This window comes from Hyla sarda, chromosome 2 (assembly GCF_029499605.1).
Source record: "Hyla sarda isolate aHylSar1 chromosome 2, aHylSar1.hap1, whole genome shotgun sequence".
In the NCBI taxonomy this organism is placed as follows: domain Eukaryota; kingdom Metazoa; phylum Chordata; class Amphibia; order Anura; family Hylidae; genus Hyla; species Hyla sarda.
In genome coordinates, this window is record NC_079190.1 from 326,365,019 (window position 1) to 326,381,834 (window position 16,816).

Sequence of the window (16,816 nt, forward strand, 5' to 3'; positions counted from 1 at the left end):
AGAAATTGTTATTTAGAATAGAATGTTTAAACAAAATTGATTCATTTTAAAACTGTATGCAGATCTGTGAGGGTGTACGAACAGAGTCCTGCACACCAGAGAACTGCCTTGGAACTGTGTGTCTCAGGAACAATCTCACATCATGCAAGGTGGGATCCAATTGCAGAGGGGCATTTCCTTTGTCAATGAATGCACTAAGGAACACAGAAAAAACTGCCAAAGAACTTCAGGACCTGAATAGCCAATTGCTGAAGAACACACAGATGGTAAATAATGTTTTAAAGCATGCACTTTAATTATGGTAATACAGTATGCTAAAGCTGGATACAATAAAAACAATGACTAATTGATTGAGATGATGAATTCTCCATTTCAGGGTACTCACATGCCATAATTCTGCTTATCTTTAACAATACTTATTATAAGGGTACCACAAAACATATTATCAACCCTAATACTTTAGGTTAGAACTAGTTTCCCCCAAGTCCTAAATGAAGTGTCGATAAAAAAATCAGGTCAGAGTATTCAGACCATGTTAAATCACTAGAATGAGCCAGAAGTGCGTGCTATTTGCGTTCTCTCACAGCACTGTGTCATGTGACAGAGATGGTCTCATGATGTAAGTTTATGAAACTGTCTCGCTCACATAGTCACAGAGCGGAGAGATAAGCGTGCTTCTCTCCTTGCTTTTTCTAGCGAGTTGAGGTCTAACCACTCAGACCTTGACTGATCAAAACTTTTGACATGTGAAATGATTTTTGTAATGACAGGTACACTTTAAGATGTGTCTTAGAAGAAATATGTTCTTTCCATTTCCAAAATATTAGAGCTATATTAATGAAATATTTAGCTCCAGTACAAATATCAGAGATATAGAACTGGAATTGGTTAAAGGAAAACTGTCAGCCTGTTCCCCCACACTAAACTATATACATTGGCTTATAGTGTGGGTGAACAGGAGTCCAATGAGGGGTCACTTACTTAAATATGTCCAGTAGGTCCTGAGATATGTCCCCCAGAGTATCCACTGCTGAATTCAGCGGGGGCAGGGCTTAATATGTTCAATTTACATATTCCTTGTCTGTGACTCCACATCCTTGGAAGTGGAGTCACTAAGCCCCGCCACCTGCGAAGCCCCACCACACTGCACATGATTCATTGAATTCAGCAGAGGATCTTCTGAGGGACAAATCTCAGGACCTACTGGACCTATTTAAGTGAGTGGCCCCTCTTTGGACTCCTGTTCACCCACACTATAAGCCAGTATATAAGGTTTAGTGTGGATGTACAGGCTGACAGTTTTCCTTTAATGGTGGTATGGATGCCGGCTTGTAAGATCTTGATTATCAAAGGGGTTATTTGGGACATTGACGATGCTGGCATACCCATAGAATAGCCCACGGTACTTGGGACAAACAGACAGCAACACGTTTCAGCCTGGTCACCAGGCCTTACTCTTACATACTTACGTACATTTGTATTTCATTATAAAACAGTCTTATGATCAGATCTTTTCTTTAGTTCTTTTGTCATTGATTTTCATTTATTACAAAAAATATAAAAGGTAGTCTGAAAACAGGCATGGAGACACACAATATTTAATAAATATTAAAATAATAAAAATTTTTAGGACACTTTCTGCATATAGTACTTCGTGCTTCTTTTTATTCACATAAAAAAACATGACAGTGAATAGTGGATACAACAATAAAACTTGTAGGTTTACAATTTGGTAAGTTGAAGATTTGTTCCTGAGTTATTGTAGATTGCAGCTGATGGATATGTGTCCCGACAGCAAGACACTCTGTAACCTACTTCTTTTTGGGGGTCCTTTTTAACAATATATATATATATTTTTTTAAAGTTTTAAAAGATGTATACCGATAAAGTGACATGTTATGCAACATCTGTTCATAGATACAGGAAGCGGAAAAAACTTCCAATCAAATCAAGGATAGTGCCCAACAGCTGTCAGAACAAGTGACCCGGACCAGAAACCGCATGGTACAAGATATAGGAAGCACCAGACAGTTTATACAGCAAGTTAGAGACTTCTTGACCGGTGAGCACAATATACCTTTTGGAATAAATAGCATGTATATTGATCCAAAATAATAGGGATCGACCGATTATCGGTTTGGCCGATATTATCGGCCGATATTCACGATTTTTGACGTTATCGGTATTGGCAATTACCTTGCCGATAATCCGATAATGTCCCGACCCCACCTCACCGCCACTGCACCGCACGCTGCCCCCATTGCCTCCCCTATCCCCGGTTTTATAATTACCTGTTCCCGGGGTCTGGGGCCCGCGCTACTTCTGGCTCCTGCTGTGTCCTGCGTTACGCTGTGCAGCGCAGTGACGTCCTCAAAGTAACGTCACCGTCAGTGAGCACAGTGACAAAAAAACTTAAGTGCCCAGGGGGGGAACGGGGTTAGATAACCAAAAAGAACCTCCAAACCCCAGTCACCGGAGTGACGGGGTAAAAAACCCCTATTGAAAATTCCCTCCCTAACTATAATATATAAAACTTCACTTTTATTTCAATATTATTATAAAAAGGTCCCCTGTAGTGAATAAAATTAGCAGACTATTCCCTCAACTAGTGTAGCTTATCCTATCTGGAGTTCACTGTAATATGTACTTGACAGTGGCTGCAGACCACTGTCGATTGGGGAAGGTACTGCAAATAAAATGTAATCAATCTGTCTCCCCTACATGTTTCGTGGTATGACCCACGTCCTCAGGGGTTAAGAGACAAATGGCCACGTGTATATGCAAGTGCTTCCTTTTATAATGTCCACTGGACACTCCCCATACCTTAGAACCAATCATAATAGCGCATAGACTTACCTGTTCCTATGCCACCTATCACTTCACCGTTTATTGCAGGTGCCTGGGGTTAAGGGATAACTTCCGGCGCTTGTTGATGACATATATCAGTCGCCGCACTTACCCGTGTTTTCCTTTTGTTTACCTATTCCGTTACGTAGATCGCGCATGCGCCCTATCTCCGGGCTCGCCGTTCAATGCGCGATCAGCGCTATGAGGACTCGCGCATGCGCGCGGACTTAGACCCAGGTCCGTAGCTCAGAATGTCAAATGCGCATCTGCACGGACTTAGAATCTGGCTGATAGAACGTTATCTGCCCAGTGAAGGTGACATATATAGATCACTAGGATCTCTATATATTAGAGTTAAGGTATCAGATAAAGTAGACTTATAGGGATCTTAAATAGACACCCCATATAATCATTAGTTGTACACTCTAATCTCTATTATTGTGTATCTAACAAGTGTATTCCACTATTGATAGAGCGGTGGTATAGTTAAATCCTAGCTGCCTTGTAATTAATTATCAATTAATTTATTGATTACTTTATTAATCTATACACTTGTACTAAGAACAATTTATTTAGTTGTCTTCTATCTTTTTAGGGGTAAGTACTATATCTATCCATATATACACGTTTTATGCCAAAAACCAATAAAAGATGGGGGAATACATTAGTTGTATATCGATCAGGAAAAATATCAAATATGATAGTTAAATTTGCCCAGAATAATACCATTGCCAACTTTAAATGAAAGAGATTTTTTTAAGTTATTATTAGAATTGTACCATTTCTACTCATAAAAAAGCCGCGAAGGAGAAACCTTCATTAAGGCCATAGGGACTGCGTGTTCCCAGTCTATAGATCCATCTGGATTCTTCTTGTAGCAATATTTTATCTATATTGCCTCTACGTGGGCCCAGTTGTTTCTGACAGATACCCCAAAATTCGATCTCGAATACATTCTGACCATGAACTGCCCTCATGTGTCTAGCAAGTGGCGTATCACTGTTTGTACGTATAGTACTCAGGTGTTTGGAGATTCTCCTCCTAAATTCTTGTGTTGTCTTACCGACATAGAGTTTGTGACAATTACAGCGAGCTGCATAGATTATGTTTTTACTTGAGCAATTAATGAATTGTCTAATCTGGTATTGACGTCCATCAAGTGGATTGGAGAACTCTTGAGTCTTGGGTAAGTATTTGCAGAAACTACAATGGCCACATGGAAAAGATCCTGTAACCCCCATCCGAGGTCTATTGTGGGTCTCCTCCAATGAGGGTAAATGACTCCGGACTAGAATGTCCTTAATATTGGATCCTCTCCTAAAGGTTACTTGTGGTCTAACCCCTACTACTTCTCTTAGATCTGGATCTGAATATAGAATCGGCCAATATCTGCGTAAGATATTATAGATCCTAGTACTATATGCATCATATGTACCAATGCATCTGATTTTGTGTTCTGTGGCTACTCTATTTGAAGTTAGTAGTTGTCTCCTATCACTATTGTTCGCTCTCCTGTGTGCCTTCTTGACATAGGCCAGAGGATAACCCCTTGCTCTAAACCTCCTGGATAATTCTACAGATTCCGCCTCAAAGGTATCTTGAGTAGAGCAGTTACGCTTCACCCTTAGGAACTGTCCTACAGGAATGCTTCTTCTAAGGGTGACAGGGTGCCAGCTTTGCCAGTGTAAGAGATTATTCGTCGATGTCGGTTTACGAAAAACTTTTGTTTGAATCGTGTTAGTCTCATCAATCATAATAGTAAGGTCTAAAAAGTTAATTAGTCTACCCCCAAACTCTGAAGTGAAGTGCATACCAATAACATTGTGATTAAGAGCTTCTAAAAAGGATGTGAATAAGGTGCTCACCCCATCCCACAAAATCAACACGTCATCAATAAATCTACCCCAAAATATAATGTGACTAGTGTAGTGCTCAAAATCATCAGAAAAAACAAACTCACTCTCCCACCACCCTAGAAAAAGATTAGCATAATTTGGTGCACAAGTGGACCCCATAGCGGTGCCTTGTGTCTGGAAAAAGAAAGTATCATCAAATAAGAAATAGTTATGTGTCAAAACAAATGTGAGTAAATCAATGACAAATTCATTATGTGTCTTGAAGTGAATACTGCGTGTATTAAGAAATTTCTTTACCGCCGTGATCCCCAAATCGTGCCTAATATTAGTGTAAAGACTTTCAACGTCTATACTCGCTAACATGGTGGAATCAGTGACTGTTAAATCTTGTAGTTTAGTGACAGTGTCCTTAGTGTCCTTAAGATAAGATGGTAAAGAGGTGACTAATGGTGCTAAAAACTGATCTACATAGATGCTGGCACCCTGTGTGAGATTATCATTCCCCGAGATTATCGGTCGTCCTCTGAGTGGCTGTGTATTCTTATGCGTCTTCGGCAAAGAATAGAAGGTCGCAATTGTAGGATTTGGATTATATATAAAGTTATATTCATCCATGGAGATTAGACTACTCTCTTTCGCTGAGGTCAAGAGGGATTTCAGTTCCCTGAGGAAAGGAATTGTGGGGTCTGTTTTTAGTCTCCGATATTTAGTGTGATCCTCTAGCAAAGCCAGACACATACGGATATATTCACTCCTATCTAAGAGAACCACATTACCGCCTTTGTCCGAGGCTTTTATTATAATGTCAGTGTTTGTTCTTAGATTTTCTAAAGCCTCTCTTTCGCCTGCGGTTAGATTGGTGTATACCATCTTCTGTGTTGGTCTGATTTTTTCAATTTCCTTCACTACTAGATTTACAAATGTATCAATGCTGCCGTATTGTGAAAGAGATGGAGTCAATCTACTTTTCGGCCTAAGATTAGTTAGGGGTCCTTCGCAACCTCTAGGTCCCTCTATATTTTCCAGAAGAAGATCCTCCAAGACCTCAATAGCCTTCAGTTCATTACTCTGTGCAGTAAGTACTGGATCATTGTGTAGCTGATGCCATTTATGGAGACATAACTTACGGGCAAAAAGATTAATGTCCTTCACCCATGTAAAGGTGTCAAATCTTGGTGTCGGGGTGAAGGACAGACCCCTTTTGAGTAGTGAAATCTCATTAGTGGATAAGGAGTAAGAGGAGAGATTGATGATTTGTAATTCATCCATATCTCCAATTCCTGTATCATCCCTATGGTCAGAATTCTCCTCTACTCTTCCCAATCCTACATATGTGCAGTCGCTGGGGTATTCAGAGTTGATACACTCCCTGTATTGCCCAAAAATGTTGGAAGTGCCTGAGGCACTGTTGGGCCTAAAAAACGTGTCATAGTTGTTTGTGACATAGATTGAGGACCCAGTTGTCTCACTATATTGCCTGATGCCACAGGATGGTATGTCATATTCGCCTGTGATGTATTGGGGAATTGAGGATTTGTTCCTTGTATAGTGCCCATATTTCCCTGTGTCAGAGGGGGATACGGCACACAGGAAACCATAGACGATCCAGAGCCATTGGGTACTGGTCTGGATGGCTCCGACCATGTTTGACTACTTCTAGGGTTATTCGTATACGGAGGTTTTTTGTATTGAGGAACGTATGTCTTATTTTTGCCTCCTTTATATTTCCTTTTGGTGCTCCCACGTGAGCTGCTATTATCTGAGAGATATTCTTCTGTGCCTGAAGTATCAGTGTCCTGATGTGACCTATATGGGTGTGATTTGTAATGGGTAAAATGGCCCTTCCTCTCACCTCTGTATGTGTATGCCTTGCCGTTTGCAAAATCTGTGTAGTCCCTTATATATTTGCTATGTTTCTTTTCTTTTAATTCGTTTTTGAAATTTTCCAAATTTTTTTGGAGTTTTACTTCCAGAGATGCGTATTCTGGATTATTAATAAAGTCCTGAATTTCTTTAATTTCCTTTTCTAGTTGGATATTCGTGGATTCCAGATGTCTTTTTTCGTATTCACACAGATAATTTATCATGCGCAATGAATTTTCGGTTAGGAGTTGTTCCCAGCCTTGTAGGAACGCTGAGTCGTCCCTGTGTGAATTAGGTGTAATAGGTATTCTCAATCCTCTATACACGATCTTTTGTTGCAAATATGTTTCAAAACTGGTGACTTCCCACCAGGACCTAACACAGTTTTTATAGGTCTTTGTTAGATTGCGGAACGCTTGCTGGATGTCAATCTGGTTTAATGGAAGATGTTGAGTAGAAAAAACATGAGTGGCTTCAGTATTAAATTGATCTAGGCTAAATTTTTGTGATAAGAAACCTGCCATCATGCAGTGTCATGTAACCTAAACGGGCAAAAAAGGGCGAGAGCCCTAGAAAACACAAAAAAACTTAAGTGCCCAGGGGGGGAACGGGGTTAGATAACCAAAAAGAACCTCCAAACCCCAGTCACCGGAGTGACGGGGTAAAAAACCCCTATTGAAAATTCCCTCCCTAACTATAATATATAAAACTTCACTTTTATTTCAATATTATTATAAAAAGGTCCCCTGTAGTGAATAAAATTAGCAGACTATTCCCTCAACTAGTGTAGCTTATCCTATCTGGAGTTCACTGTAATATGTACTTGACAGTGGCTGCAGACCAAACTCTATGTCGGTAAGACAACACAAGAATTTAGGAGGAGAATCTCCAAACACCTGAGTACTATACGTACAAACAGTGATACGCCACTTGCTAGACACATGAGGGCAGTTCATGGTCAGAATGTATTCGAGATCGAATTTTGGGGTATCTGTCAGAAACAACTGGGCCCACGTAGAGGCAATATAGATAAAATATTGCTACAAGAAGAATCCAGATGGATCTATAGACTGGGAACACGCAGTCCCTATGGCCTTAATGAAGGTTTCTCCTTCGCGGCTTTTTTATGAGTAGAAATGGTACAATTCTAATAATAACTTAAAAAAATCTCTTTCATTTAAAGTTGGCAATGGTATTATTCTGGGCAAATTTAACTATCATATTTGATATTTTTCCTGATCGATATACAACTAATGTATTCCCCCATCTTTTATTGGTTTTTGGCATAAAACGTGTATATATGGATAGATATAGTACTTACCCCTAAAAAGATAGAAGACAACTAAATAAATTGTTCTTAGTACAAGTGTATAGATTAATAAAGTAATCAATAAATTAATTGATAATTAATTACAAGGCAGCTAGGATTTAACTATACCACCGCTCTATCAATAGTGGAATACACTTGTTAGATACACAATAATAGAGATTAGAGTGTACAACTAATGATTATATGGGGTGTCTATTTAAGATCCCTATAAGTCTACTTTATCTGATACCTTAACTCTAATATATAGAGATCCTAGTGATCTATATATGTCACCTTCACTGGGCAGATAACGTTCTATCAGCCAGATTCTAAGTCCGTGCAGATGCGCATTTGACATTCTGAGCTACGGACCTGGGTCTAAGTCCGCGCGCATGCGCGAGTCCTCATAGCGCTGATCGCGCATTGAACGGCGAGCCCGGAGATAGGGCGCATGCGCGATCTACGTAACGGAATAGGTAAACAAAAGGAAAACACGGGTAAGTGCGGCGACTGATATATGTCATCAACAAGCGCCGGAAGTTATCCCTTAACCCCAGGCACCTGCAATAAACGGTGAAGTGATAGGTGGCATAGGAACAGGTAAGTCTATGCGCTATTATGATTGGTTCTAAGGTATGGGGAGTGTCCAGTGGACATTATAAAAGGAAGCACTTGCATATACACGTGGCCATTTGTCTCTTAACCCCTGAGGACGTGGGTCATACCACGAAACATGTAGGGGAGACAGATTGATTACATTTTATTTGCAGTACCTTCCCCAATCGACAGTGGTCTGCAGCCACTGTCAAGTACATATTACAGTGAACTCCAGATAGGATAAGCTACACTAGTTGAGGGAATAGTCTGCTAATTTTATTCACTACAGGGGACCTTTTTATAATAATATTGAAATAAAAGTGAAGTTTTATATATTATAGTTAGGGAGGGAATTTTCAATAGGGGTTTTTTACCCCGTCACTCCGGTGACTGGGGTTTGGAGGTTCTTTTTGAGCACAGTGACAGCTCAGGACGGGAGCCAGAAGTAACGCGGACCCCTGGAACAGGTAATAAGGGGGGGGGGGGTGGCTGGGGGGCAGCGGCGGTGGGGGCGGTGTGCGTGCAGGGGTAGGGGGGGATTGCTGGGGGGCAGCGGCGGTTGGGAGGACCCCCAGACAGGCAGGGGGAGAGAAGCGGGTGGCGGTGGTGGTCTCTGATTCAGCCAAAGCCGCTGCAGTTCATTGATTTAAAGCTCCCGCTTTAAATCAATGATCTGCAGCGGCTTTTTGGGGGGTGGAGAAATAGCCGATAACTTATACCGGAATATCGGTATAAGTTATTGGCTATCGGCCTGAAAGGCCACAGATTATCGGTATCAGCCCTAAAAAAACTATATCGGTCAATCCCTACAAAATAGTAACTATACCCCTGCTTGGAATAAAGAGCTTATCCTATTATACCTCTGAGACTACATCCACCATGTGCAGACCTTTTACACGTGGTATTACCTGTGCAGACTAGTTAATCAGACTACATGTCTGAACAATAAGTTGCTGATTCTTTACATTAATAACAGGGAATCCTTTGTGGGATTACTTTCCTGAACTAGATCACGTCTCTCTGGCAGCAGACTAGCACGCTTATTCCTTTGCAGTGACATCAATTCTTAGGCCATTACATATTACTGTGTTGATCTGTGATAGGTTGGGAAATGTGTGAATTTTGTTCCTTTCGGTTGATATAAAGCACATAACACAGACCGCTGGGAGGTTTTCAACACATCTTGTTTTCATTGTACCCCTTCTGATCTATTTCTAGTGAGTGTGAACAGACACTAGCTGTGGGTTCTCACATCCCACATATTTCTCTGGCTCATTGCCTCTATCTTGGCAGTATATGAAGGGAGAAGTCTAATATGAGACTATTAAATACTACTGGATAATTGTAAAATATCTAAAGAAGTGTTTATTTCTAGTACATTCTCCTTTATGGACAATCTGATGGACAACATGATCTGCCAGCATAGGACAGTGATACAGACCCATCCTTACCTCATTTTGTTTATCACATTGGAAACACTGGGGATAAAACTTTAGTTTTCATATTAGAAGCTAATGTGTTCTTTTTAGATTTACATTTTGTCGATTTCTTGTCTCCACCGATGTAAGGAAATCCAAAAGAATTTCAAAGGATGAGTACATGATGTGTGGATCTTCAGGGTTTATGGAGGAGTGCTATCTATACTACACAATCGAGGGGGATATATATATATATATATATATATCAGTTAATATGACAGGGAGAGATCAGCACTGTGCCAGGTATTAATGTCAGATCATTAGCACTTCAGACAAGCTTTATAAACTATGCCACTAACAGCTTATACAGAACACTGTGATCCTTCAGGACTTTGGAGGAGGATTTTGCAGGACAAGGACAGCAATAAGTACAGTATACAATTATGAATTACAACTCATAGCACACAGTGTCATAGTTATTGCTTAAAAATATTTATATGTTACTTCTACTTGCAACTTTTCGGAAATTTTCTGGCTGTACTTACCCTATGAACAAATCCTTTGTCTTAGGGAAAAGGGTGTTTCCAGGGAAGTATTAGAAACATCAATTGTTCAATACAGACTTGCATCTTTTAACAATTATCCAACTCAAGTGTTGTCATCAGAAAATTAATCATTGCTTAAAGGGGTACTCCGGCCCTAATACATCTTATCCCCTATCCAAAAGATATGGGATAAGATGTATGATCGCTGGGGTTCAGCCGCTGGGGACACCTGCAATCTGTCATTACGCACCCTCCTTTGTAAGCTCTCTGCAGCGCTGGAGGCTCAGAGTGTGAAGCATGACGACCACAGGGCTGGATTATCGTGACATCACAACTCTGCCCCCGTAGTTGTCACGCTTCACACTCGGAGCCTCCAGCCTCCACACTTCACATGCGGGACCCCTGCAATCATACATCTTATCCCCTATCCTTTGGATAGGGGATAAGATGAATTGTTTGGAATACCCCTTTAAATCAAGCTTTTGTGTTACTCATATTTTTTTTTATAGTTTTTGGCCATTTTCTTTATTTTTCATCTTTATCTATAGTTAAAAAAAAATCTCTTTGGTAGCATTACAAGGATTACAGAGATTACAATGAAAGGAAAAGGGAGAGGGAACACTTTCCCATAGAAATTAATGACCAGCTCCTGTCTACAGGTTCCTATGGTCCATGCATGAAATTCCTTTTATGTTTAGTCATAAAAATATACCCTGTCAAAATGGGGAAACAGAATCATTAGCATGAATGTAAGGCCATGTATTGAAAATAGAGGTACAAAAATTGCCAGAACAAAAATTTTATAAGGCACATAAAGGACCGAAACAAATAAAAATCCAAATATAAATACAACTGGAGTGTAGGAAAGACATACTGGCTGTAAGGCCAGTAAATAAATACAGATAATATAATAAATGTAACCCTATGACACCCAACAATACACGTGCAAAAAATAAAATACAAAGAATAAGACCACCATCAGACTTGCATTTTGCATAATATGTACATGATATCTGTTTCTCTTATTTAGGTTCGGCATTTAATATATGAGAACAAAAGGGTAATTTAGCATTTGTCTGTTCTTAGAGCCTTCTACAGATCCAGCCACTATCCAAGAGGTCAGCGAGTATGTGTTGTCACTCAAGCTGCCCGTTGATGCTTCCTCCCTACAGAGGAAAATGAGTGAAATACGTAACATAGCAGGAAAGTTGCCGAATATTGATGCAGTGCTGTCACAAACAAAAGAGGATATTGCCAAAGCAAAGAAACTGCAGAGCGAGGCTGAAGAAGCCAGGTATGTCCAGCAAGAAATGATGAAATATAACAGTCATGAAATGACACCAAGTCCAGTATACTCCCTTATTCAGTGTTAAAATACTGAAGATAAGTAAGTGATGTTATAGCTTCTGATGACAAGAAACCCCCATAGCCATGCACATAAGATAGTTGTCAGACATGGTCCTTGCTTTACAAACTGCTCCCATACAATCTAGATAAAGTCCTCCCATACTTGTTATGACACACAGTATATCACTATATTGACCACTCATTTTACCTTATGAGTAGCCTGTTCTTTACTGGACATCTTGACATATTTATGAGAACCTAGCTTATTTTATCCCTGTTACTTCCTTGTTTACGATATCGGGATAGTGTGATATTCCTGATGATCCCAAGAACAAAGTGAAAAAGGTCAATTCGACTATGTCCCTTCACAGCGGTGCTCCAGTCTACATGCTATGCAGGGAACTTAAATACTGCTTCATACAAAAGAACGGGGGCCTTTCCCTGCAGAACTGGTTGTTAACTAGTGTTTTTCATCCTTTAAAGATGGCCATTAAAGGGGTATTCTGTCTTTATACATCTTATTCCGAATCCTTTGGATTGGGGATAAAATGTATAAAGCAGGAATACCCCACTAACATACGTAAAAAGTTGACAGTCGAACCTTGTTGAAATTCAGTATGCCTGATGGCATATTCTGTTTTTTTTTTAGATGATGGTGGGGACACACTCTTCTCCTATACAAAGTAGATTGTTACACATCCTGATAACATTTATCTTAAAGTGACAGGCAGGGAAATTGCTAGTGTACTGGGCTGGACTGAACACGATCAGGATAGAGCACTGGTTGGGGAACACTGGGATATTCATCCAGTTATTTTACTTAAGTGGATCAATATGGGGCCCTGAATGATGGACTTCTTTATGTTTCTAAACCTTAGGAACAAAGCAATTAATGTTGAAGAAAATGTGGATGGTGTGGTAGGTAATATAAGGCAAGCAAGGAAAATCCTCCAGGAAGCAGAAGATAAAATCCGTGGATCAAGCACTTTGTTGTGGCAAATCCAGGACCGAATGCAAGAGGTGAGACACAGTTAACAAGAAACGGATCTGAAGACAGCAGTCCCATTCTTTTCTTTTATATATATTCTCAATGTATGGTCTATTTTAGTCTTGTATTCTATAATTGTAATTAAAAACCTGAAAGTGTGAATGCACCATAAAGTCCTTGCAACAATTAGAGAAATTATATACCATATTTATTGGCATATAACATGCACTAGCGTATAACATACACCCTCATTTTCACAGGAAAAATTGAGGGAAAAAAAATAAATGTAAAATAAATGACTTGGAACCTCTGAACTAAATGCCTCATCATCCCCCCAACTTTGATTCTCCCTGCTTCTCAGTTTAGTGTCCCCCCCCATGCCACATCATTCAGCCCCTGTGCCACATTTACCCCCTCTGATCCCCTATGTGCCTCCTTTCCCCTGCTCATCATTCCCCCTCTGCCTTATCATCTCCTCTGCTCATCATTCCCCCTCTGCTCATCATCTCCTCTGCTCATCATTACCCCCCTCTGCCTCATCATCTCCTCTGCTCATCATCCCCCCTCTGCCTTATCATCTCCTCTGCTCATCATTCCCCCTTTGCCTCATCATCTCCTCTGCTCCTCATTACCCCCCTCTGCCTCATCATCTCCTCTGCTCATCATCCCCCCTCTGCCTTATCATCTCCTCTGCTCATCATTCCCCCTTTGCCTCATCATCTCCTCTGCTCATCATTACCCCCCTCTGCCTCATCATCTCCTCTGCTCATCATCCCCCCTCTGCCTTATCATCTCCTCTGCTCATCATTCCTCCTTTGCCTCATCATCTCCTCTGCTCCTCATCCCCCCCTCTGCCTTATCTCCTCTGCTCATCATCCCCCCTTTGCCTCATCATCTCCTCTACTCATCACCCCCCCCCTCTGCCTTATCATCTCCTCTGCTCATCATTCCTCCTTTGCCTCATCATCTCCTCTGCTCCTCATCCCCCCCTCTGCCTCATCTCCTCTGCTCATCATTCCCCCTTTGCCTCATCATCTCCTCTACTCATCGTCCCCCCCCATCTGCCTTATCATCTCCTCTGCTCATCATTCCCCCTTTGCCTCATCATCTCCTCTACTCATCATCCCCCTCTCTGCCTTATCATCTCCTCTGCTCATCATTCCCCCTCTGCTCATCATCTCCTCAGCTCATCATTACCCCCCTCTGCCTCATCATCCCCCCCTCTGCCTTATAATCCCGCTCTGCTAACAAGCCCCCCTGCTCGTTATTTCCTCCCTCTGCCTCATCATTACCCCCCTCTGCCTCATCATCTCCCCTCTGCTCACAAGCCCCTCTGCTCATTGTTTCCCCCCTGCTCATAATCCCCTCTCCCCCTGCTTTTAATATTTTTTATAATCCCTTACCTGGCCGCACTCCGGGAAGGCTCAGGTTAGGAGGCGGGTCTTGTGGACTGTGTAGAGTGTTAAGTATGACGAGTGAAGTCCCCTGCCGGCTCCTCTGCTCTGCGTCAGAAGAGTTTAAAGTTTAGCAGCCTGACTGTGGCCACTTTAGCACAGCTGCCAGCGGGGCGCTGCAGGGACGTCACGTTCCTGATGCTACACAGAGGAGTCGGCAGGGGACGTCACTTATCATACTTTACTATCCACACAGCCCACAAGACCTGCCGCCTAACCTGAACCTACCAGAACGCGGCCAGGTAAGGGATTATAAACAATATTAAAATCAGGAGAAGTGTTAGCCCGCAGGAGCCGCTGCTGGTCATTGTTTTAAAGTGGCCGCGGCCGGGATGTTGATCTTTAACAAGCAGCCGGCACTGCAGCCACTTTAAATCAGTGACCAGCACATTTATCGGGGTATAACACGCAGGTAGGGGTTTTGCCCTAAATTTAAGTTTTAAAAGTGTGTGTTATACACCGATAAATACAGTATTTATTAATTGTAGCAAAATCCAGTTTTCCTGACTAATTAAGGTTATCCTTTTATCATGAACAGTTATTGGTTTCATATGATAGATATCTATGTAAAGTTATAAATATATACAGTGCAATCTGAAAGTCTTCAGACCCTTCCCCTTTTGTAACATTTTGTTACGTTGCAGCCTTGATCTAAAATCAACAAAATGTAACTATTCCACCATCAGTCTGCAATCATAATGAAAATGTGAAAACTGAATTTAAAGACATTTTAGCAAATTTATTAAAAAGAAAGTTAAAATTTTGCAGTGACGTAAATATACAGGCTCTTTGCTCAGTACTTAGTTGAAGCAATTTTGGCAGTGATTTCAGCCTCCTGTCTTCTTGGGTATGATGCCATCTGTTTGCACACCTGGATTTGGGAATATTCTGTCATTCTTCTCTTCAGATCCTCTTAAACTCTGTCATGTTGCATGGGTACCATTGGTGGACAGCCATTTTAAAAGGAGTACTCCCGCAGAAAACCTTTTTTTTTTTCTTAAATCAACTGGTGCCAGCAAGTTAAACAGATTTGTAAATTATGTAAAAAAAGAAAATGGCAGCAGCACACTTGGTCAACAAAATGGAGGCTCTTAGCGCACTTTTTGATCAAAACGTGTCCCCCCATCCACCACGCGGAGGTGGCCTCTTATCGGATGGGTCCCTAAACACTCACCTACCTCAGGCTGGGTGACATGTTGGATCCACTAACGATCCGAACCACCTCCTGTGAAAATAGGGGAGGGGATGCACGGCTACAGAGGGAGCCACTCCCCCCAAATTTGCACAGCAAAGAAAAAAAAATGAAAATGTAGCCAGCACCTAAACCCAATACACGGGTGCACGCTGCTGTGGCAAGTACAAAACATGTAAAAAAAGAAAATGGCAGCAGCACGCTTGGTCAACAAAATGGAGGCTCTTAGCGCACTTTTTGATCAAAACGTGTCCCCCCATCCACCACGCGGAGGTGGCCTCTTATCGGATGGGTCCCTAAACACTCACCTACCTCAGGCTGGGTGACATGTTGGATCCACTAACGATCCAAACCATCTCCTGTGAAAATAGGGGAGGGGATGCACGGCTACAGAGGGAGCCACTCCCCCCAAATTTGCACAGCAAAGAAAAAAAAAATGAAAATGTAGCCAGCACCTAAACCCAATACACGGGTGCACGCTGCTGTGGCAAGTACAAAACATGTAAAAAAAGAAAATGGCAGCAGCACACTTGGTCAACAAAATGGAGGCTCTTAGCGCACTTTTTGATCAAAACGTGTCCCCCCATCCACCACGCGGAGGTGGCCTCTTATCCGATGGGTCCCTAAACACTCACCTACCTCAGGCTGGGTGACATGTTGGATCCACTAACGATCCAAACCACCTCCTGTGAAAATAGGGGAGGGGATGCACGGCTACAGAGGGAGGCCACCTCCGCGTGGTGGATGGGGGGACACGTTTTGATCAAAAAGTGCGCTAAGAGCCTCCATTTTGTTGACCAAGTGTGCTGCTGCCATTTTCTTTTTTTTTTCTTTTTTTACATGTTTTGTACTTGCCACAGCAGCGTGCACCCGTGTATTGGGTTTAGGTGCTGGCTACATTTTCATTTTTTTTTTCTTTGCTGTGCAGATTTGTAAATTACTTCTATTTAAAAATCTTAATCCTTCCAGTACTTTTTAGGGGCTATATACTACAGAGGAAATGCTTATTCTAAACATCTGATATCATGACCACAGTGCTCTTTACTGACCTCTGCTGTCCATTTTAGGAACTGTCTAGAGCAGCATATGTTTGCTATGAGGATTTTCTCCTGCTCTGGACAGTTCTTAAAATGGACAGCAGAGGTCAGCAGAGAGCACTGTGGTCATGACATCAGAGAAATCTAAAAAGATAAGCATTTCCTCTATAGTATATAGCCCCTAAAAAGTACTGGAAGGATTAAGTTTTTTTAATAGAAGTAATTTACAAATCTATCACAAACAGAGAGATGAATGAGCATTGGAGCACTCACCTCGGACACCAGGTAAATTCTTGCGGAGATGCTTTTATTTCATATTGCTGTATACAAAGTAGCAGGGAGGTAGACGGATGACAAACAGGT

At 41.4% G+C, this 16,816-nt stretch overlaps 1 protein-coding gene across 4 annotated transcripts in view; it reads left to right on the plus strand.

Moving 5' to 3' along the window:
- The window catches only part of LAMB3 (laminin subunit beta 3), a 134,200-nt gene that overhangs the window by 111,487 nt on the left and 5,897 nt on the right, over nt 1–16,816 (plus strand). For all 4 annotated transcript variants that reach the window (XM_056557943.1, XM_056557940.1, XM_056557942.1 and 1 more), the window contains 4 exons: nt 63–266; nt 1,918–2,062; nt 11,522–11,729; nt 12,661–12,802. In XM_056557943.1, the coding sequence (XP_056413918.1) occupies nt 63–266; nt 1,918–2,062; nt 11,522–11,729; nt 12,661–12,802 (699 nt within the window). The remainder of the gene's footprint in view (nt 1–62; nt 267–1,917; nt 2,063–11,521; nt 11,730–12,660; nt 12,803–16,816) is intronic.